This window comes from Rhea americana, unplaced genomic scaffold (assembly GCF_003343005.1).
Source record: "Rhea americana isolate MKP2758 unplaced genomic scaffold, rheAme1 scaffold_352, whole genome shotgun sequence".
Lineage (NCBI taxonomy): Eukaryota > Metazoa > Chordata > Aves > Rheiformes > Rheidae > Rhea > Rhea americana.
Genome location: NW_028186482.1, coordinates 104,631 through 128,309, shown reverse-complemented (window position 1 = coordinate 128,309; position 23,679 = coordinate 104,631). Strand labels below are relative to the sequence as shown.

General features: G+C 44.4%; 1 protein-coding gene across 4 annotated transcripts; it reads right to left on the bottom strand.

The window, feature by feature from the left end:
- Positions 1-1,114: 1,114 nt before the first annotated feature.
- Positions 1,115-23,660, bottom strand: D2HGDH (D-2-hydroxyglutarate dehydrogenase). Of its 4 annotated transcripts, XR_014896707.1 has the most exons (11): positions 23,513-23,660; positions 22,657-23,036; positions 21,474-21,531; positions 19,644-19,783; positions 18,738-18,931; positions 17,355-17,523; positions 15,687-15,830; positions 15,071-15,213; positions 14,643-14,808; positions 13,058-13,374; positions 1,115-1,283 (listed from the first exon to the last, which is right to left on the bottom strand). XR_014896707.1 is itself a non-coding variant. In XM_085311952.1 (10 exons), exons 2-10 carry the CDS (start codon positions 23,027-23,029, stop codon positions 13,115-13,117), a joined length of 1,647 nt encoding a protein of 548 aa, XP_085168078.1. In that variant the 5' UTR covers positions 23,030-23,036; positions 23,513-23,660; the 3' UTR covers positions 11,319-13,114. The 4 variants fall into 4 exon arrangements, 3 of the variants coding, with proteins under 3 accessions (XP_085168078.1, XP_085168079.1, XP_085168080.1); XM_085311952.1 differs by lacking the exon at positions 1,115-1,283 and having other exon boundaries at positions 11,319-13,374; XM_085311953.1 differs by lacking the exon at positions 1,115-1,283 and having other exon boundaries at positions 11,319-13,374; positions 23,516-23,660.
- Between the last annotated feature and the right edge of the window lie 19 nt (positions 23,661-23,679).

The window sequence follows — 23,679 nt, the reverse complement described above, 5'->3', positions numbered from 1 at the left end:
GCTGGGCTAATATCCTTGCTGCTTAGCTGGGGAAGGTAGAGGGGAAGGGAGCTGGGCAGCCTCCAGCTGCTTCTGCACATCTGGTTAGGGAGCAATTCCAGGATACTTCATGCAAGGAATGGGTCTTGTGATGCCTAGCGTTGTTGCAGTTATTCTGTTCACCTGTCACCTTACCCTGGCACAACCTCCCAGCACAGAAGGATCTTTGCAAGCTGGCAAGGGAGGGACAGAGGAAGGAAGCATGAACAGGGGCTGGGCTGTGCCTGGGAGCAGGCAGAAGCTTACCTGGGTCATTCATCAGCAATGAAGACTTTGCCTGACCCTGGCTCCAGCTCCCTCCACACACACACACATCATGCCGCAACCTCCCAGGCCCTAAGCACAGCAGAGGAATTTGCAGTCAGGGCATATAGCGAAAATCTAATATGAAGGGCAATACAAAGCTTACGTCTCACAGGCTGGCATATGGCATTAAATAGATGCTTTTGGTCCTTTATACCGCTTTTATACCTATACCACTGCTGCGTAACACCATCAGATATGGTCCCCCTCCTTCATTCCTGCTGTGACCTTTCCAGTCCTTGTATGTCGGTAGCATGCCAACCTGCCACACCAACAGGCAATGCAATACTCAGCATTCTGGTATCATTCACCTAAGTTACTAAGCTATTACAGTGCCCAGATATACTGCACTTCTTTCCTCTTTTAATAACTGTTTCCGTGCCCCAGGTACAGTGCTTAATAAGGTTTCGTGTCTAGTAAGGTACAATGATGCTTTCCCTAAATTTCTTAGTAGAAGGTGACACACAGTGTCCTTTGAAGAAGAATTTCTAGGGTTACTCCTGGCATAGTGTCAGCTGCTATTGACAGGCTGGCAGAAGGCTCATGTTTAACAGAGTTCTTGCTGGTGTTACACGTCAGCTGGGTGATTCTTTGTGAAGATACTGTCCATGAACGCAAAAGAGCATTTTTTTAAACATTTAAAGTTGATTCATTGCTCTTTCCTGTGGTGTTGTACAAGAACTGATGCACCTGCTCAGGTTTGGCTACCCAGGAAAAGGTGGCATCGTGCAGAAATACTTGGCTAACTTCTGAGCTCATTTGCTCTGAGGTTGGAAAAAAAGAAGAGCTGGCCCAGTTACTTGGGGCAGGATGCCTCTGCTGCTCATGCCCACCTGGTTAGAGGGAATTCAAGCGCTTCCTCATTGTGTCATATCAACACCACTTCAAGGTGTTGAGCATATGCAGAGCTCTCTCTACATATGAGCTCTCTGCATGCATAGCTGTAAAAAAAAAAAAAAAAAAAAAGGTCAGTAAGGAAAGTTTCACTTCCCTGACAGAACCACTCATATATACAGCCTCTGTTTTAAACCTTTATGGTCAGTGGTCTAGGGGAAAAAAGTAAGAAAATAAATTGGAGTAGAAAAAAGGCAGAGAACACAAGCAGTTTGATGTGGAAAGAGTAACAGCCCAACTTGTCAGAAAGCTAACTATTTCTTCTTTAGAATAGCATGAGCTTTCTGCATTTTTGCATTGCCTAGTACAGAGCTCCCATAAACAGCACAGGCTGACTGTGTTGCATGTTCTGTCTTCCGTTTGCTAACAACAGCATGAATTTCTCTGCTTGTTTCTCTGTAACTAACTCTCTAACAACTAACTTTAACTATGCTAATTCTAGATTTTGTGTTGGACAAGCAATTGTTTGGCACCATGAAGCTCTGCACTAATATGCTCACACCCTCATAAGGTACCAATGAATGCCTTGCTCCAGGGACACCAGTAAGCTGATTCTGTGCTACATCTAACTGAAAATGATATGACGTTGTTACTGGAATGCACCTGAGCTTGGCGACTCAATTTAAGCCTTGGGCAGCCTCAACACAAATTTTCAAGGCCATCCAGGAGCACACTGTTTCAAATTACTATGGGAGGAGTTGGAAGAATTACTTGCTCTGGGGTTGTTACTGCAATGAATGGACTAACATCATCTTGAGGCTACTCTAAAGAGCAGCACAGCCTGAATTAGTCCTTAGTTACAGGAGTATGTAAAGATGGTAAAACACTCTCTGCTTTGTGTCTAGAGGAGAGAAGGATGAGCTCCTTTCTGAGAGCTCCTGAGGAACGAAGGCTCAGAGAGGTAAGAAGTCCCTATCAGAGAGGAAGAGACAGGGACCTGAAGAGAAGAGACCAAAGGGCAGGCCCAGATAGGCTCTATTAGCACCTCAGGTCACATTAACACATGTAGATATTTTTACTAAAAGCACTCATATTGCCAAGTTGAGAGAGCTGAGATCTTACACTATGAAAAGTTTGGCTACCTAGCAGTGCCAAGAATAAGCCATCGTCCTTAATCCGGCACAATAACTTGCAGCCTTGTAGAGAAAATGTTCTAGTTCAAACAGAAGAAGACTCATTAGGATGTTTTTCTTCCAAGAAAAAGAATCTGCATGGATCATCTATTTCACTGCACTAAAGAGTAGAAATAACTGAACAGCAGTGAGCAGAGAGAAGCTACTAACAGACAAAAGAGATACTGGGTAAGACAATCACCTTTCCTGGTCTCAAGAATTTTGGTGAAGCCTCCCTAACTAGCAGCCTAAACTGGGACTGGTAGCTGAGATGAACTCAGAAGCCAGCTGCACTAAGCAGGAAGACTCAGCTTTAGAAGAATGGAAATATTAGCTATCTCGGTGGCTTCTCGGCAATGAAAGAAGGATTTGGCCTCACATTTCTACAATTTGTAGAGGAGGTCAACTGGCAGGGCCTCTTGTAGATTGTTTCTTTGCTGTGGAGATTTGTAACAGAAACACTAAGATTTAGTGAATTCATATTGAATTAGATAAGACTGAGTGAGATCTGAATGGAAATGTGTGTGTGTGTGAAAGCACTAGATTAAACAATAGAGCTTGAGTTAAAGAATGGCATGTATTGGTAACGAGGGATGTGACTGACGGTAATAACACTGGTAAACATTGAGGAATGAATGGTTTACATCAAGACCTGAAGACCTTCCTTGATAAGGCCCCAGTACGGATGACTCGTTAGCAAAAGATGTGCACCATGATAACAGCAGGGTGGCAACAAAGTTACATCTAACTGTGCAAGCCATTATTCTTTCCTGTATCTCAAAAGGGAGACAGATTGTAGCCAAAACATAGCTATAAATATAGGTATTTATTTAAATTGAGGAAACAAAGACAGTGCCTAGGATTCATGGAAAATAAGATGCTGAGTCAAAAGGATTGTGCCATAATAATCAGACTCCTAAGGGAAATAAAAGACTTGTTCAAACAACCCTTATGCTCCATGTTCCTTACAACTGACCCTGGCCAGACTATGTGGACACATCGCATGTAACACTTGTGCTCATGAGTACATGCATGTGAGAGGGCATGAAAACTCTACCAAAGAATGAGGATAAGCAAAACTAATTTTCTTAAAAAAAAAAAAAAAAATCCTTTCTTCCATTAGATCTTTCAGCAAGTTCTAATACATTGCTTTCCTATAACATCATCTTCTTTCTCCTCTCTCTCACCCTCCTGCTTGAGTAAGCCTATCTTTTTCTTCGCTTACATTCTGCAAATAAGGAATCCACTGGATGCCAGACAAGCTGTTTTTTATTTTCCTGTGTTTCCAGATACATACGTAAGAGGGAGCTGCAAGACAGTGCTGTAGTGAAGTGTCCTTCCCAAACTGTGTACCTGTACCTGTGTGCTCTATGTGAGGTAATACTGATGCCTACAGAGTACAGCCTAGAGGTGACATCCCTAAGGAGGGCACAGCCTGCTAGAGGTTTTGTGCTAGTGGATCCATCCTTTCCTCTGTCCATTCACTCTGAAGGACATTAAATACCCAGACAGTAAGCCAAATGTGACTGAACTCCTAGTTCTCTAGGATCCTCCAAAAGTCCCAGAATTACTATTTTCTGATTCCATTTTTGCTATCATCACAAAAGAGTTCACCACATTATTTGAAACATATTGTCAACATGTACAGCACTACTATAAATGACTGGGTATGTCTGCAGAAAAGTAGGAGAAAGAGTATCAGGAGAAAGGACTGACGCATCATGACAGTGGCATTTTGTTCCTCTACAGTCTATCACTTGCTCCAGATGTTTTTAGTTATAGTGGCTCTCACATCATCAAATGGAAATGATGCTTCATTGCCACCAGCAATAGCATGAGAGGCAAGGTGCTCAACAGGCATACACTAATCTTAAGAGACGACAACACTTTCACTTGGAGCTTGTGGCTATAGATGCCAATGTAGCTGGTGCCAGTGTAGCACCTGGCAGGGCTCATCAGCACTACTGCTGCTCTCTTTAGGAGCTAATCAGGTTCTTGTCTTCTGTCCCTGATGCTTCATTCATATACCCTGACTGAGAAAATTCCTTCTCTGATCAGTGTTGCTTCATGAGCAAATCAGAGCAAACTGTAATGGGAAAGAGAATGGGAATATCCACACACAATACTGTGGACACAAACAGGATACATATAACACACTACATATCTAAACTGTGTTTCCTTAGCTGAAGCTCTAGAGAAAAAAAAGTGTCTCAGAACTCTAGCCAGGGCCTTAAGACACCATATGCAACATTTGTTCTGGCCTGGCCATTGGATAGGTGCTGCACAGACAAGCGTGGGACTCGGGATGGTGCAGCCCACAGAAGAGGGGTTTGCTCTGGGAAATGTATTGTGAATTGTGAATGACCTCTTGACAAGCATACTGCTATTCACTGTGTACTGGGTTATCTGTCAGACACATGTACTGTTATCTATCTGGTGATATCTGTTGATATGCTGATATTGTTATTGACTCGGGCCATACAGCTCTTGTGTAACCATGTTCTGGCATTGTTTGATTGGATAATGAACTAAACCCAGACAGGATAAAAGAAAGCAAGACACACACCACCTGTGTGGACTCCCAAGCACCACCAGCTGGCCTGTGGATCCAACAGCCCACTCATCAGTGGGGAATGCCCCTGACACCAGCAGCCAGGGACAACATGAATTCTTTCTGCATAGTTGGAGTGTGGTGAGAATAAACCAGGGAAAATTGTTGGCCCTATAATGAAAAGTACAGTCATTACACTATGCATTTGTGGTTTGCCTAGGGCTTAGATATATTTTTAGCATTGAGATATTCTTAGTTGTGTTTTACAGAATCATAGAATCGGTAAAGTTGGAAGGGATCTCTGGAGATCAGCTAGTCCAACCCTCTGCTCAAGCAGGGTCACCTACAGCATGTTAGACAGAGTTGCATCCAGGCAGGCCTTGAATATCTCCAGAGAAGGAGACTCCACAACCTCTCTGGGCAACCTCTTCCAGTGCTCTGTCACTCTCACAGTGAAGACATTCCTCCTCATATTCAGGTGGAACTTCCTGTGGTTCAGTTTTTGCCCATTGCCTCTTGTCCTGTCACATGGGACAACTGAAAAGAGTTTGTCCTCATCCCCTTGACACCCTCCCTTCAAGGACTTACAGACGTTGGTAAGATCCCCCCTCAGTCTTCTCTTCCCCAGGCTAAAGAGGCCCAGCTCTCACAGCTGTTCCTCACAGGGCAGATGCTCCAGCCCTCTGATCATCTTCATAGCCCTATGCTGGATTCTCTCCAGTCTGAGAATGTTGCATATGGTGTCTTACGGCCCTGGCTAGAGTTCTGAGACACCTTTTTTTCTCTAGAGCTTCAGCTAAGGAAACACAGTTTAGATACATAGTGTGTCCTGTTTGTGTCCACAATATTGTGTGTGGATATTCCCATTCTCTTTCCTATTACAGTCATACATGTCTCTCTTGTACTGGGGAGCCCAGAACGGGATGCAGTGCTCAAGATGAGGCCTTACCAGGGCTGAGTAGAGGGGCAGGATCACCTCCCCTGACAACACTCTGGCATTGCTGGCAACACTCTGCCTAATGCACCCAAGGAGACCACTGGCCTTCCTGGCCACAAGGGCACATTGCTGGCTCATCGTCAACTTGTCATCCACCAGCACTCCCACATCCTTCTCCGCAGAGCTGCTTTCCAGCAGCTCAGCCTCCAGCTTGTACTGGTGCCTAGGGTTATCTCTCCCTAGGTGCAGGACTCCGCACCTGCCCTTGTGGAACCTCAGGAGGTTCCTCTCTGCACAGCTCGAGAGCATCTCCAGGTCTCTCTGAATGGTAGCACAGCCCTCAGCTGTATCAGCCACTCCTCCCAGATTGGCATCAACAGCAAACTTGCTGAGGAGGCACTCTGTCCTTTCGTCCAGGTCACTGATGAAGAAGTTGAACAGGATGGGACCCAGTATGGAGCCCTGGGGGACACCACTAGCCACAGGCCTCCAACAAGACTCCGCACCACTGATGACAGCCCTCTGAGCTCTGCCATTCAGCCAGTTCTCAAGACACCTCACTGTCCACTCGTCTAACCCACACTTCCTGAGCTTCTCTAGGAGGATGTTAGGGGAGACAGTGCCAAAAATCTTGCCAAAGTCGAGGTACCCAACGTCCACTGCTCTCCCCTCATCTATCCAGCCAGTCATTCCATCAGAGAAGGCTATTAGATTGGGTAAGCAGGAGTTCCCCTTGGTGAATCCATGCTGACTACTCCTCATCACCTTCTTTTCCTCCGTATGCCTGGAGATGACCTCCAGAATGAGCTGTTCCATCACCTTTCCAGGAATGGAGGTGAACCCCACTGGCCTAGAGTTGCCTGGGTCCTCCTTCTTGCCCTTTTGGAAGACTGGAGTGACACTGGCTTTCTTCCAGTCTTCAGGCACCTCTCCAGTTCTCCACGATCTTTCAAAGACGACGGAGAGCAGCCTGTCAACAACATCCGCTAGCTCCCTCAGTACTTGTGGGTACATCCCATCAGGGCCCATGGATTTGTGGATGTCAAGCTTGCCCAGAAGATCTCTAACCCTATCCTCCTCAACCAAGGGAAAGTCTTCCTTTCAACAGACCTTCTGCCTTGCCTCCAGGCTCTGGAATTCTTGAGGGCTGCCCTTAGCAGTGACGACTGAAGCAAAGAAGGCATTCAGTAACTCTACCTTCTCTGTATCTTTTGTCACCAGGGTCCCCACCCCATTCACTAGTGGGCCCACAGTTTCCCCAATCCTCCTCTTGCTACTGATGTATTTGAAGAAGCCCTTCTTGTTGTCCTTAGCATCCCTTGCCAGACACAGTTCCAACTGGGCCTTAGCCTTCCTCGTCTGTCTCTATATACTCTGACAACATTCTTATAATCCTCCCAAGTAGCCTGTCCCCTCTTCCACATTCTGTGTACTTTCTTCTTCTGATGGAGTTTTGCCAGGAGCTCCTTGCTCATCCAGGCAGGTCTCCTGCCCCCTTTGCTGGACTTCTTTCTCCTTGGGATGCACCGCTCTTGAGCTTGGAAGAAGTGACGCTTGAACATTAGCCAGCTCTCCTGGACCCCCCTTCCTTCTATGGCCTTAACCCATGGGATTCCGTCAAGTACATCTCTGAAGAGCCCCAAGTCCGCTCTCCTGAAGTCCAGGTTTGCAATCCTGCTTATTGCCTTACTTGTTTCATGCAGGATCCTGAACTCCACCATCTCATGATCACTGCAGCCAAGACTGCCCCCAACCTTCATATCTCCAACCAGTTCTTTGTTGGTTAGGACAAGGTTCAGCAGGACACCCTTCCTCATAGGATCCTCCACCACCAGTGTCAAGAAGTTGTCGTTGATGTACTGCAGGAGCCTCCTGGACTGTTTGTGCCTAGCTGTGTTGTCCTTCCAGCAGATATTAGGGTGGTTGAAATCTCCCATGAGAACCAGGGCCTGTGATCATGAGGCTACTTCCAGCTGTCTGTAGAAGGCCTCATCACTTCCTCTTCCTGATACCCATAACATTGTCCCCCACATTAGCCTGCCTTTCGATCTTCACCCATAAGCTCTCGACTGCCTACTCCTCCACCCCTAGGCAGAGCTCGAGGCATTCCAGTTGCTCTCTCATATAACGAGCAACTCCACCACCTCGCCTTCCTGGCCTGTCTTTCCTAAAAAGCACATAGCCATCCATGACAACATTTCAGTCATGCAAGCTATCTCACCATGTCTCCGTCATTGCAACAAGATCATGGCGCTGCGACTGCACACAGATCTCCAGTTCCTCCTGTTTATTCCCCATGCTGTGTGCATTGGTGTACAGGCATTTCAGAGAGGCAGTCATGCGTGCAGGATTCCCAGGAAGGGTATAAGGGGGTCTCCTATTAGCCATGTCCCACCTGCACATCCCCAGCTGCATGCACCCACTAGAGGCCTCTCAATTTGAGTTGTGTTTTATTGACTATCCTCTCTACATAACTCTCCCCTTCCCCCATCCTACATAGTTTAAAAGCCCTCTTTATCAGGCTGGCCTGGTGGCAAAGATGCGTGTGCCTCCTTTAGTGAGGTGGATTCCATCTCTCCCCACCAATTGCTGATCTTCAGACAATGTCCCACAATCATAGAAACCAAAACCCTGTTGCCACACCAGCAGTGCAGCCAGTTGTTAATTCTGATGATTTGTCTACTCCTCCTCCCATCCCCCCCCCCCATCGGCAGAGCCGAGGAGAAGACCACCTAGGATCCCAGATCCTTGACCACCATGCCCGGAGCTCTGAAATCCTGTTTGATTGCTTCCAGTTTGCTCTCCATATCTTTAGCACCCACGTGAAATAGCAGCAGAGGGTAGGAGTCCGATGTGCGGACAAGCCTTGGCAGCCTTTCAGTGACACCTAGTATCCGAATCCTCGGCAGGCAGCAAACCTCTCCAGACAAGAGGTCAGGCTGGCAGATAGGTGTCTCCATCCCCCGCAGCATGGAGTCACCCACCACAACCACTCGTCGCCTCTTCTGAGTGTTTACACAAGGCACAGGGTTCTGATGGCCCAGTTGCTTCCCTTGAAGTCAGGTCCAGGTCCTCCTCATCCCGGAGGGCACTAAATCGGTTCTTCAACTGTAAGTCCAAGTCTGCAAGAGGACTAGGGGCCTTTCTCTTTCTACGAGAAGCAACTAGTTTCCAGCCTTCTTCTATAGTGCTGTGCTGTATCATTTCACTCTGCACAGAACCTTCCAGCAACTCCCCTGCTGCAAGGGACTGGTACTCCTGAAGCAGTACGGTCTCCAAGAATGTCCTCTCTATCTCCTGCTCACTTTCTTGGATGTTTCGCAGTCTGCTGACTTCATCCCACAACTCCTTGACCTGACGACACAATTCATCAAGAACAGCATGCCTCTTGCAGGATGGCTGACTATCAGTCCAGGCCTTCTGGAAAGGCCCAAAGCACTTCCTGTAGCCTGAAACCTGTAGGACAACTGCTGTCAAAGGCTCTGTCTCAGCTGAAGCTTCCAACACAGCTGACGCAGCAATTCCAACAGCTGCAGGCAAATGTGCTTTGCGGCAAGTTATAACCATGTTTGTGAAAGTGGGCACTACTAAGAAAAAAGAAAGATGTCCACTTGCACCTTACTGCACTCCTCCTGCACGAACTGCTGCGTCTATTCACTACCTCTATTAGCTGTGCTCTAGGCCTGGCTCTTATATAGACCTCTCCCTAGTACTGACTCACAGGATACTTGACCCATCCTAATCAAGGGCCACCTGGATCAAAAGCCCCAACTCCTTCTAATCAGACAACCTAGACAACTTGTTAGCAGCAGCTACACCTAGCTAGAGCTGAGTGAGAGGTGCTAGAGCTTCTCCCAGGAGAAGTTAAGGCCTCTGCAGATACCCTTGCTTACTCCCCTTACCTATTAGTATAGTCACCCTCTAGTTCCCTCATTCCACTGGGGTCAGTAGACCACAACATCCAACAAGGCCCCCAAAAGTTCTAGGCAAAGCCAAGACAGAGTTGCGCAAACTGCTGCGTTTGTTCGCTGCCTCTGTTAGCTGCACTCTTTGTTATATTTGTAGTTTATAGATTGTTTGGTGTTATCTGAAGTCTGTTGTTTGTGTAGAACCATTTACCTCTAATAAACTCCTATACTTGACAAATGATTTCTCTTAAGCTCAGCATGACTAATCCTGGAATTGGAAAAAATCCTGGTAGCCCCTTTATTGGCACATCACACCACCCAGTATCTCATCAAACCAGTCACTTGGATGCAGATATAAGGAGTTCTCAGAAGCCAAATGTGGGATTCAAGTGGGACTCAGGCGCTGCAGATTAAAGCTGCAAACTCTGCTGCTGCCCAACCCAAAGTCAACTGAAGTCCATCGCTGTCTCCATTTTTGACCTTCAGGTGACCTGGGTGTCTTCCTTTCACCTCTTCAGGGACCTCCACCACACCCCCTGAAAGGAGCTGATCTACTAGTCATTCTCAAAGCCCATCACCCAGAGACAAGGAAAGGACAGTTGCTGTTCTTTTTAGGAGACAGTGGGAAGAGAAATTGCAATTTTATACAACAGGGCAACTGTTACCATATAGCTCAGGAGAAGAAGATACTGTATTAATTCCTTCCTCAGCAGGGGATGGATTCAAGCTCCACCTCTTGTGCCGTTAGAAGGGACTATGCTGCACAGTCTGACAGAAACACTTTCTACCGGTTCTGTTGAACCGAGTCCAGTGGAAAGACAGAATATAAGATGAACAATGATGATATTGGGCTCCCATCTAGGGCTCTTGCCTGGGGTAGGGGAGACCTGGGTTCCAGCCTTCACTCTAAGATCATATGTGCATTTTACTAGTGACAAATTTGCACAGCATGCATGAACACCTCTCAAGGGAGCTAGAGACTTCCCAGGGTAAGCATGACTTTTAGGGGGAACACAAGACTGATAGGTATCTGAAAAGAAACCTTGAATAGCCAGATGAAGAGAGAATAGATTCCTATTTGTTACTAGTTACCAAATCTTAGGAGGGGTGGAGGAGCATAAACTTGAGGTTGTGAGGCAACCATGCTGTGCTTGGTCAGGATGAAAAGAAAAGCAAAGAAAGCCAAAAACTGGCATAGCATGCCCAAGATCTTGGCTTCTCAATACACGACACTGAAGGATCTGATAGTCAGAGCATTGCAGGATTCCACTCACATCTCCTAGAGCAAAGAAACCTGATTTACCAAAGGATTTCAGCAACACTAGATTTCTGCTTATAGTCTCTAGGCCACTAGAACAGGCACATCAGACCAAGGAGTTTGGATTTTCATCAGTTTATAACTCCTACTTACAGTCAGGATACAACAATCAATTGTTATGTCCCACAGAAAATGAAAGCCTAGCTTGGTGGTTTTTTTTTTTTTTTTGGAGTAAGTCTTATATGTTGTTGTTATTTTTTTAAACACAGGATCAAAACTCACCTTCGTTACAGCTCTAAAAATAATGTTAGGAGGCTTCACAACGTGAAGAGAACTTTATTTGTAGAAAGGTACTTGTGAAAAACAACATTAACATGGTCTTATAAATTAATAGTTCAAAGATATTCGCAAAGATACAAAAATCAAAATGAAAACTCCTGATGCATAAAGTTTCTCCTGCACTTCTGATTCTCTGCTAGGTTTAAATATGTTTATCCTGAAACAGAGAAGATTATAGCTGCATTGCACTTTAGGTTAAGCAACAGAATACATTACCATGGCCAAATATACACATGGCACAGCCTGTACAGCCCTTCCTTTGCATGGCCAGTTTTGAATTCTGCCTGTTGGCGTAATGATGTAAGCAGTGCCTGTCAGGTATCTAAGAGTTCTCCTCTCAACTACCTATCAAGGCCCATTACTACTATGTGTTATCAAGTACTATTCCTATCGCTTGCCTGTTCCCATCCATAACGCTACAATACAATCTTTGTCATTGAAGTTTAAGGGAAGGCTAAGACCAACATCCAGGAGCTGGAAAGATCTCTCTGTAAGATGAGTACATAAAAGTTAAATTGGTGGATGATCTCAGGAACAGAATCCTGCTGTAAGAAGGACATACGCATCTGGCTGGATAGCCCTGACCTGTTCTGTTCCCAAAACAACACTGACAAAATTCTCTTTAGATCACTGTGGATTCAGATTCATAAAACTTTTTATGTTGGTATTTGATAGTCACATTCATACCAAAAAAAAAAAAAAAGCCATAGTGCACTTACAGGAACAGGGCAATAGTGGATAGAGTGGGATCTCAAATGCTAACATAAACAAAAGGCCTGCCTTGGCATTAGCAGGTTAGATGCTGTAAAGAAGCATCAAACACTGCACATTAACAAGCACACTGCTGCTGTCAGCCAGCCCTGACTTCAGTCATGTGCCATAAACCTCGATATTGCCTTGTCTACCTCTTCCAAACACAGTGGTGAGCAGGACAGTGGTAAGTAGCTCTAGATTTAGGATCAGGGATCCTAGTGCTGTAATTCTGCTGGTAATATCAGACAAAGGCAACATAAACCCAAAATGTCCCTTGCAACTGAAAAGTAATGCTTTCTACTAAGCCTGTTTTGCCAGAAGGATGCCATATGCAGAGGGGAAGGGTGAGAGAATACGACAAAAAGGAGGAGAGTCCCTTGAATTTAATCTTCTATTTTTCAAACTCAGCTACACTCCCAAATTTAATACTCAGATCTGCAGGGTGCAATAAGCTACAGATTCCAAGCTGTGAAGTTTTATGTTGGCCTATCTGCCTGAACACTACATAATTATATATTACATGACTATTATATAGAAAACAGAGAAGGTCAAAGACATGCTATAGGCTGCTCCCATTTTCCCCTCATCTCTTTAAAGCAGAGTATATGTAGCAATGAAACCAAAAAGAAAGAAAAATAATAATCACCAGAGCTTGAGATAAAGAGGACTCTTCAAGGACTCTTCCACTATCTGGATGGAGGTAGAAACCAATTCTAAATATCAGGTGAGCAGGTAAGACTTTAAAAGAAGTCTGTATGCTCAGTCTGAGTGTTCAGGTTAAACAAAAAACCCACAAAATCAAAACCATGAATGATGAATGTACTCTTCTTTTGAAAGAGTAGATACCTCTAAAAAGAGGAACCATGTTCCTTTACTTGTTTTATTACCCTAAGGAAATAAGCCAAGGAGCATTTCATGTGCTTATTTGATCCATCAATTTGACTGTGGCCAAAGTGTACTTACTGAGCTAGAGATGCAGTCATCATGTGATAGTATCTGCTCCCTTCTCAGAACATGTTCTCAGGAACTGGAAGGCAGTGTCTTATACGGATTGAGAATCCCTTTGGGGTCTAACATGGCTTTGAAACGCTGCATTAGAAAGACTGCTTCCTTGGGCTTGCTATACTGAATGAAGCACTTTTTCTTGAAACCCAGTCCATGCTCTGCACTGATACTGCCATTGCATCTTGCAGTCCACTCGTACACAAATGGCTCAATGGCATCCAGCAGCGAATGGCTGTAGGATTCCGCTGTGATGTTCAAGTGCAAGTTTCCATCTCCTAGAAGAAAACATTGAGTTTCTCTCTCAGACTTGTCTCTGCAATGGCTCTTCAATGGTGATTCATTACTGATTCAGCCATGCACTTAAACAACGGTGCCTTTGTTAGTCTCCAAACTGTGTGTAGAAGGACTGTGAACTGTCCTTCTACAAACATTATGCTTCTTCTGTGCACATATAATTCAAATATAATCTTTGCTTTTGCAACTGTTCAGTACAATCTTTGAGTAAATCCTCTAAGTAACTTTCAAATTCCTCTTTTTGTGATTTTAAAACTCAAAACAACTGTGGTGCATTAATTATTTTTTTCTACACTGAGATGGCATGTCAGGATTCCCCCAACAGTATTTCATAATGATCATTAGATTTTAACATAGCCCTGCTTTACTTCATTATAGTTGTGCAATGTTCTAAATGCACTTTGGCACTGGGTCAACAGAAACAAAGCAGATGTTTTTTTTCCCTTTTGCTGCTTTTGGGTAATGATCTTTGATTAATCTCACAGTTACTGGGTATTCAGAAGTCAAATCACACAAAGATAAGCATAACTTACTCATTTTCACTCTGCTACCTCTTTCTGCATCCCAGCAAACTCTCAGTACATAGCCTAACTCTTGATATTAAGAGCTACATTTGAAAACTAGTAACAAAGGCAACCTCTATTATGCAACCTCCTCCGTGTCTCTCAGATCACCTCGAAGAATGCTGAAGAGTGTTCTACTTTTATTAGCAGAAAATCTCTGCTAAGCAACCAATTTACCTGTCCAATTTACCTGCAACATGTAAGATCAAATTAGCTTCAAAACACATTGACAACTGTACAAGTCTTTCTTCGAATTATTTGCATCACTTCTTTAGGAGTTAATGGCTCAGAGTAATTGATTTTAAATACAACTCTCACTTTAGACAGGAAACTGTTTAACCAAATCTGTCTATGTACATTAATCAAATTTACGTACAGTTAAATAACCTACAGACTTAATCAGGAAGTATAGAGCAAAAAGATACTAATTACCATTTCAATTACTGACTGACTAGTAGTTATGCCATCTAATCACACTTGCCACACATATATGAAATACTGTCTGAAATCTCCTATTTTGATAGTTCTCAGCTAACAAATGCTATTTAGTCTCTGCCTCCCAGAAATCTAAAAAAAAAAAAAAAAAAACAAAGCCCTAAGGTACCCAAAGGTACTGGACAGTTGCACAGCAAGTACACTTGGACCACAAGGGAGAAATCAGCTCTTTTCCCAGCATCTGCACTTACCCAGATGGCCATAGCCCATCACATTTTTGGCACGTTGGCCCAGCTGAGCCCTGGTGTCAGTCACGAGATTATAGAGCTTCTCCATGGGGAGTGAGATGTCATATTTGTAAACATAACCTTCATGAGTGAGGGCCTCCGTGATCCTCTCCCGCAGGCTCCAGAGCATCTGAAGAACCGAAGATCAAAGAAATATATATGAACCAAGTACTTCTCAGTTTCCCTGCCATGAGGCAGGGCAAAAGAGTCTTGATGCTTGGCATACAACATCAACTCCAGATATCCTTTTGCCTCTTGAAAGCTTGTAGTAACATGTCTTGGTAACAAGCACAGTGAAGTGCTACACCAACTCTCTAAGCCTGACAGTACCTGAGAGAGAAAGAACATACTATGAATAGAATAGAATCGAGTAGGGGGAAATGATTACTTGCCTTTATTTTCTTTTCATCTGTTGCCACAGTTCCGTCAGTGACCAAACCAGAAGTCATAACTTGTTCTAGGAAGTTGTTCAGTTTTTCTTCATCGTGGGTTGAATTGGAGCCTGATGTCTCAATTAAAACATAAAAAGGGCTCTCTGAAAGTGAGGGAGAACAAAATAAGTAGATGCTCTGTGGTAAAAGCACATGAATTTAGTACAGGTTCAGGAGCTTTTCCCAAACTTGGCACATTTAATGGGGGGGGGGAAGTGAGGGGGGGRKRRCTCCACTGCCCAGATTTCTGGCGCTGAAAAAGAGTTGATCTCGAGTTGAGATCTTTTATGTGTAGGTCACTTACAAGTTCTGTCTTTTACCTAACCATTACTCTTTAAAAAGCTAGTATTTTTGTGGGTGAGAACTAGAAGAAGCAAAAAGTCATGTCATTAAAGACTTCTATCAAATGTGTTTGAGATAGAATACTGGGTACAAAAATTATGAAGGATGCACACACATTGATTGACATATATATAAAACTAGGCTAAAACCCCCCAAGAAATACAATGCCTCTTTGTAGAGCAGAAATTACACTATCTGTGCCTTTCATCCAGAAAGAGGGTATCAGTTTTGCTACCTGCTACTGGACTGGAGAGCTTAAGGTGTCTCTTGACCAACTCCATGCACCTATCATCCATGAACTCAAATGCAGACAAGACTTCTCCCAGCATGGCTCTGCAGGTCGTAAATGTCTTCAAAACCTGAGTGAAACTCTGACACCCTTGGAACAGACCACAGAGAGGAATCAGAAACAAAAAAAATACCCCCTAAAACTTCTAATAAGTTTAAAAAACACCATCAGTCTTCAAATCATCTTTCTCATCTCTAACAAATGTAAATGACTACCCTACAGGAGTTAAATTAACAAATCATCAAACAATGGTTTGGTTTCAGTTGGTTTTGAAGGTATCAGCAGAACAGCAAGAGCATATAGCAATTGTTCTTTGATGCAGCAAAAACTCTAAGACAGTTTGTACCAAAATGTCTGCCCCATCCCCAGTTCTCAGCATAGCCATGAAGACAGAAGGAGTTTGAATGTAATAGTAAGAGTCTAGACTAATTCTGGTGTCCACTGTACATATCCCATATATGTATCACATATTTTATGAGAAAAGGCTGTGAGAGCTGGGCCTGTTTAGCCTGGGGAAGAGAAGACTGAGGGGGGGATCTTACCAATGTCTACAAATACACGGAAGGAGGGTGTCAAGCAGACTGGGCCAGACTTTTTTAAGTGGTACCATGTGACAGGACAAGAGGCAATAGGCAAAAACTGAACCACAGGAAGTTCCACCTGAATATAAGGAGGAATGTCTTCACTGTGAGAGTGACAGAGCACTGGAACAGGTTGCCCAGAGGTTGTGGAGTCTCCTTTTCTGGAGACATTCAAACCCCACCCAAATGCAATCTTGTCTAACGTGCTCTAGGTGACCCTGCTTGAGCAGGGGGATGGGACTAGATGATCTCCAGAGGTCCCTTCCAACCTCAACCATTCTGTGATTCTGTGATCCCAGAGGTTTGTTAGGTCTCAGAATACCCTCATCCCCTCCTAGGAGTTTAGGTCTCTACACTCAAGGCCACCCCTCTGATAAGACCAAGGTGTTTGAGTAGTCCCAGCTGGCCTTGGTGCTTTTCAGGAAAAAGTGGAGGTTCCCCCAAAAAGCTTCGATAAAAAGCCTCAGCATGGATTCTCTGACTTTTTCTCAGAAGCAGCTTTTAAACAGCTGCACTGCAACTATGCCTGTGCCTGGCCATGTACCCTGCTGATCTGGACTCTGATCTGCAGACTTGACTTCCCAGCCTTGACCTGTCATTATGGTCTTGCCTGGTGATCACTGGGCTGCTGCTGACCCTGCTAACTGTCAGTGGATATGTCCTGCTCACTTCACCTGGGTACTGCGTGACTGGGACCTTGTTGGTCATGGCACTGCCCTTGCCTGCCTGTTCGTCCTGCTAAGCTCCCAGCTCCCCCTCCCTGAGGAGCAGCCTGCCCTTGCAGGTATTTTATACATTTATACCACAGATATAAAACAGCTACACAAGTATTTCAACAGACAGTACAGACAGTACTAATTCTCAGAAACAGACTTATGTTCATAATGAGACCAATGCTTTCTTCTCTCTGTTTCTACTCTCTTCGCAATCTCCAATATCAGGTGTGAAATTATTAATAGCAGCTCACATAGCAGCTTCTCTTCTTGTTACAGAACCCAAATCAGCTCCTGTTTTCCTGACAGGAAATTCCTACCTAGGAATGCCAGATTCACAGCCTTAGGTTTCTGAGGACAGAGTACGGAGACAGCAGTGATAACTCCCAAGGTCCCCTCAGATCCAATAAAAAGCTGCTTCAAATCATAGCCAGTGTTATCCTTGCGCAGAGATGTCAAGCAGTCCAAAACTGAGCCATCAGCCAGCACCTCCAAGAAAACAAGGAGACCCAATCAAAACACCTATGTAGAAAGCTGTTGTGATGAGCTTGTCTGACATAGTAAGCTGATGAAAACCTGCTGCTAGCATCCTCATCCTGCAGAATGCAGCAGCAGTTACTGCCTATTCCTACACTCTCTTCATCTCTCCCTCATCCCCAGATATCTCCACACTACCTCCTACGTGTCTTTCCCCAAACTTGTCTCCTTTTTGTTTAGAGGTGCTGTTTGCACACATCCTGAAAGAACAACAACAGAAAATTGAGTTTACACAACTTTTCTTACCAACCACTGCTGACAAGATCAACCATTCTTTGACACCCTAACTCCAGTCATTAATTGAAAACAAAGAGCACATTTGAAACAGTGAATGTAGTTAACAGCAGTGAAGCAAGTCCTCCACCACCTGAGCCATTAAAAATCAGGGCTGAATGCCTCTAAGATATATTGTTATTAAAGGCTGCTTTTAAGCTAGAGAAACTAATGTGAGAGAGAAAATTCCCCCCTTTTGAACCTACACAATAAAACACCAAACATGACTTTTGTTGCCTAGCCAACTTACTTTCTATTAGCTCTCTGCTCTTTTAGATTTTTAGCTCTAATCTTTTAGATTTACCAGTTCTAGTCTTTACACACAGAGGCACAGGCCTGGGAGGGCTGAAGCAGGCTGAAGAATATTTCACAGGCCACAGAAAACTGTGGTAATACAAAAGAACTCTAAGACAAAGCCAACAGGCAAGCAAACCCAAAGTAGGCTTGTCTGTTAAATGCTGAGTATTTAACAAATGCATCTTGACAGGTCTGAAATTCTGAGTGAGAAGCCACTTAAAGAGGACTGTAGGATGGATTTTGCTTAGTAAAGCATTCCAGAGATTCACCACTTGACAGAGAAATCAACCTCATCCAGGTAACCTGTGATTACCAAATCTCTCCCCACCTTCTTCTCATTTCTCCGGATAAGAAAACCATCTAATACCACTTATATCAGTAAGGACAGAGCTGGAAGCTTTGGTATAACTAAAAGGTGCTACATTCATGAAGACACTTGCTGACACTCCTCAAAAGAGCCAAGCAACAAACAGTTAAAAGATTCATCCTGGAGAGGGTTTTGCTTGCACAATGGATAGCTAAGGGCTATAATAGTGAAAATGGGTTAACAGGTAGAGGTTCAGGCACAAACTGGAACTGTGAGGTACTCGCCTTACCGCTTCCAGTCCGAGCACTGTCCCTCGGAGAGAGCCGTATCTCAAGAGCCGTAAGCCTCCAGCATTTGTGGCCACATTACCACCAATGTGACAGCTACCTTTTGCTCCCAGGTCAAGTGGCATGATAAAATCCTTCTCCTCCAGGTATTGATTCAGGTTCTCTAAGATGCAGCCAGCTTGGCACACAAGGATTCCTGAAACATAAACATACTGTTATAATTTGATGTCCAAAAAGTAGGTGCCTCCTAAAGAGTCAGGATAATACAAGCATTTGCAACCACTTGCTCTTCCTCCAAAGCTTTTGGGGGTTCAATGTAAACCCCGAAAAACTCTGTGCACACTGCAAGGTTTTGTCCTACTCTTTCTCAAGCCTACAGCACCTTGGCCACTGACTTAACATCTGGTTATTTGGAGCATTGGACATGTAAAACACTGACATTAAGTACATCCATGCCTGTATTTCTCCCCCTCTCAATGTTTTAAGGACCAAAATACCCAAACAAGCCTGCTTTCTCACTTTCCAAATTCAATCAACCTATAAACTTTCCTTATCTCTTTCTTTCCTCTGCCAGTGCAAAGTCATCACATGCCTCCTTCACCACTGTCATTCTGTTCAATCTGCTGGTTTCTCATTTGGATTTGTAAAAGAAGAGAAGGTACATGGATATTTCCCTTCTCTCTTTCTTCCTCCCTCTCTCTCTCTCTCTCTCACCAGATTGATTTTTAGATCTGCTGCTGTTACACCTACTACATCAGTAACAGAAATCTGGATTTCACAAATCTCTGATGCCCGTTACGATGCTGCGGGGCTGAACCTTGCTGATGATGCAGTTATTGGCTCCTGGAAGTAAGGTTGGGTTAGAGTAAGAACCTTCTTTCTATGAATAACATGTCTATGATATTTACCAGACACCTTGTCAAAGCTGATGATCTGGTTCATGAGAACTGTGGAGAGAATGATCTCGTCAAAGACAGGAACACTGCCCCCAACAAGGCCTGTGTTACCTCCTTGTGGGTTTACAGCCAAGTTCCTCTCATAGCAGTACCTGGAAGAGAATAGGTTTCTCAAAGTATTATGCTTCTCAGGACAATCCCCTAGTCTATTAGAAGATCTTCACCTCCTTACATATTGCCAGTTCTACTATACAATTTCTGCCTGAAAATCACAGCTTACTCTGTTCATAGATAAGCATTCATGTAGCAACTTCACTTCTTCAGTGGGGACTCACAGATTTGCAGTCACTTAGTACATTATTACCCTCCTCAGCACCTCTTCAAGAAATTAATGCCCTGGGGTAACAGAGTATGTACATCTATGCTTTAACCGCTCCATCTGTCAGCCTGCCATAGAAGTGCAAAGTGCCGTTCATCACACCTTCTTTGAACTTGTAGAAGTTCTTGTAAAATCGATTACACAAAGCTGCACTGCACCCATAAGTACTTTAGAAGTCCTGAGATTTACTTTACTCTGTATTTCTGCTGTAATAGAGTTCAGACCAGGTTTACACAGCTTTTAAGTCTCTAGTCAAATGGCAATCCTATCTCATGCCCCTGAATTAGAGAAGTGTTATTACTTAGTGGACAAAAAGATCAGCTCCTGCCTGATTCTGGCATCAGGTCCAACAGCTCTACAGCAAGACTTCCCCCCCCCCCCATTTCTACTAATCTTCTTTCCCTTCCACAGGTGGAGCATTCCTAAATCCTTCAAAAAAATTGCTCCCATTGAGCACTGGCACAGTGCATAGTTTTGACAGTTTAGTAGAGCAGAAAAGCTTTTAATGCTAAAACCACTCTCTTATTTCTCCCTCCCTCTCATGTCCTTCCTCCACTCCAAGTATTCTTGAGAATTTCTGAATCTTCTAATCAAAGCCACCAACATGAACTTGTAAAGTCTGCTGCTATTCATCTAGCCTTTGCAATGATATTTGGTTAGGAAACAAGAATTTCATCTGGTAAAACAAGTGAAAGTTCAGCCTTTGTTTCTGCCTGGTATTGACATGACACGATCAGCTCAGAACAGCCAGTGGGCTAGGAAAAGCACTGGGCCTAGGAAATACAAGGCACAGGTTCAAGTCCCTTTCTGCATTGATAAGCGTCAGCTCCTTCTGTGAAACTGTCATTTTATAGGGGTTTCTTAAGGGAACTATGCAGTCATCCAGCTTGCTTATTTATTTAGCCTCCTACCAAACAGCTGATGACTCTACTGGCCAATGTCAACCACAATCATAGCACTCTGGAAGCCTCAAAGATACACCATTTCTATCATAGTTCTGAACAATATAGATCAGAACACAAACAGCTCCAAAGGCATGTATTTGCTCTTTTTCTCACAACAGTAAAGAGGCAGGGTGTTTTTTGTCCCTTTTGACAAAACAAGGACAGTGATCAATAAGCATGTAGATACTGTTGACCTATGGGCAAATGCATACTTCTGGACTAATAACAGCATTCAGTGTCTCCTGTTCAGTGAACAAGTGGCACAAAAGGTATGTAAGGGAACAGCAAGAAACCTAAGGGGCTGTGGGGAAAATGTGGAATATAAAGGTCAGAAGAGAGAGTTGAAGTCATTGAAGTTCAAGCACAAGACACAGTCAAGAAGAGGGCAGCTTCAGTAGTTCCAGTGCTCATAGCAATTAGTTGGCTGAATATCTGAACATTTCCTTCACCTAGCTGACTCTCCCAAACTAGACTGAAGTTTCCTCACTCCAAAGCCCAGATAAAAAAGGTGCATATTACCTGAGAACCTGAGATACCTCTGCTGTAGTCTGTGGCTTCAACAACAGCTTACTACAGCCTGCAACGAAAGCAAGACACTCTCAAGGCAAGTTATAGGCTGTATAGAAATTAGAAAGAAAAAGGTGGTAATGCATTATGTCTAAAGTAACAACACTCACAGAATCACAGAATGGTTGAGGGTGGAAGGGACCTTTAGTGGTCGTCTAGCCCATCCCCTCTGCTCAAGCAGGGTCACCTAGAACAGGTTGCCTAAGTCCCTGTGCAGATGGCTTTTGAATAGCTCCAGAGATGGAGACTCCTCAACCACTGTGAGCAACCTGCTTCAGTGCTCTGTCACCTTCACACGAGAAAAGTTGTTCCTTCTGTTCACATGCAACTTCCTGTGCTTCAGTTTGTGCCCTCTTGTCCTGTCACTGGGCACCACTGAAGAGTCTGGCCCATTCTCTTTATACCCTCTCCTCAGATATTTAAATGCATTGGTAAGATCCCCCCTCAGTCTTCTCTTCTCCAGGCTGAATAGGCACAGCTCTCTCAGCCTTTCTTCATAAGAGAGATGCTCCAGTCCCTTAATTGCCTTAGCAGTCTTTCGCTGCACTCACTCCATCTCTCTCTTATACTGGGGAGCCCAGAACTGGACGTAGCACTACGTATGCGCTAGAGTTACCTTCATCTTTTTTTTGTTTTGTTTTTTCTTTTTTAACAAATAAACATGCTCAACGGGAATCTTTCTCTTAAAGCACTGTGAAAACTTTGCATCTGTACACAGACTTAATTTCCAATAGGAGGAGTTGATTTATATTCTCATGAAACTTTTGACAAAAACATCAGAAAAACCAGACACTTGTTTTCTGAGGTTCAGTCAAAAACTCAGAAACCGTTTACAGAACACCTTTGTTTCAGGCAAGACCTGATTAATTAGCTAATGACATTCAGTTTTCTTTGACAAAAGTCTGAAAATTCCCAGAAAATAGGTATTTCTCATAGAAATATTTTCTATGAGGAAAAAAAGTACTCTGAATAAAAAATTTTGATCCACTCTGGTAACTAACTGATTTAGCAGGATCTGTAAAGACTTGCTCTGCTACAAATAGGGAAAAGAGTTTCTTTGGCAGACTTTTCATTCTGGTGGGATAATGGGGGTATTTTTGTCAAAATTAAAAAATAAGTGAACAAGTTCACCTACCTCGGACTGTTTTAAGCCAGTCCACATTAAAGAATTCTAATTCTTCTGGATTTGTGATGACTCTTCCTGGCATTAGGCACTCAAAGAAAGCTACATCATCACTGGAAACATGGGAGAAGGGCAGCCGCTGCACATTGTAACGCTCACTGGTGAGCATAACCTCCTGGAAGCTGGAGGAGGCTGGATGCAGTGCCCTCCTGCTCTGAGGACTCACACCCCATGGCATCAATACTGGTTTCTTCTGCTTAAGCGTCCACAGGGCAGGAGCTGTCCACCGCTGTACCATGGTCCTCCTATGAAAGTTCATTAGCCATCTTGGCTGAGCCCACTGACGCCAAACAGGATGAGAACGGACCACAGCGGAAATCACCATGGTGACCCTAAAATGCAAGCACAAGGCCAGCTTTCCTCTAAGTTCTTCTTGCTCCCCAGGCAGTAAGGGGCATTTGCTTGCTCTTGGGCTTTCCCCTTACTTGCGGTAACCCATGGGCAGTTTTGCCAGTCTCCCAGGATGTAAGACATTAGAAATGTGGGTTTTTTTTAAAAAAAAAAAAAAAAAAAAAAAAAAAAAAAAAAAAAAAAAAGACGGGTTATCTGGGCCACACGGATCCGGGGAAGCAACACCTGTTATAAGCCCAGCCCAACAAGAACGCCTTTCAGAGCTCTAAGTGAAAGTTTTCCGAAACTCCCCTGTGAGGGCTGCTGACAGCAGGGGGCGACAGCACAGCCCGAGGGCCGCCCCCGGGCGTCTAGCGCAGCCACTAGCTGACAACTCCTTCCCCCCGCCCCCGACTTGCTGGGCCCTCGGCCGAAGGGCAGCTCTCTCCCGCCGCTCTGGGCGGCGCGCTGCCCTTACCACGTTTCCGGGCCGGGGCCCTGCCGCCAGAGAGACGCCCCGAACCGGGCCGTTAATGGCCCTTACTGAGGCGGGATCGTTCCACCGGCGGGTTTAAAGGCGCCGCCGCTCTCCGCCACCGCCGCCACCCCGCGGGACACCCTTCCCCTTCCGCCGGGCGGCGCGCG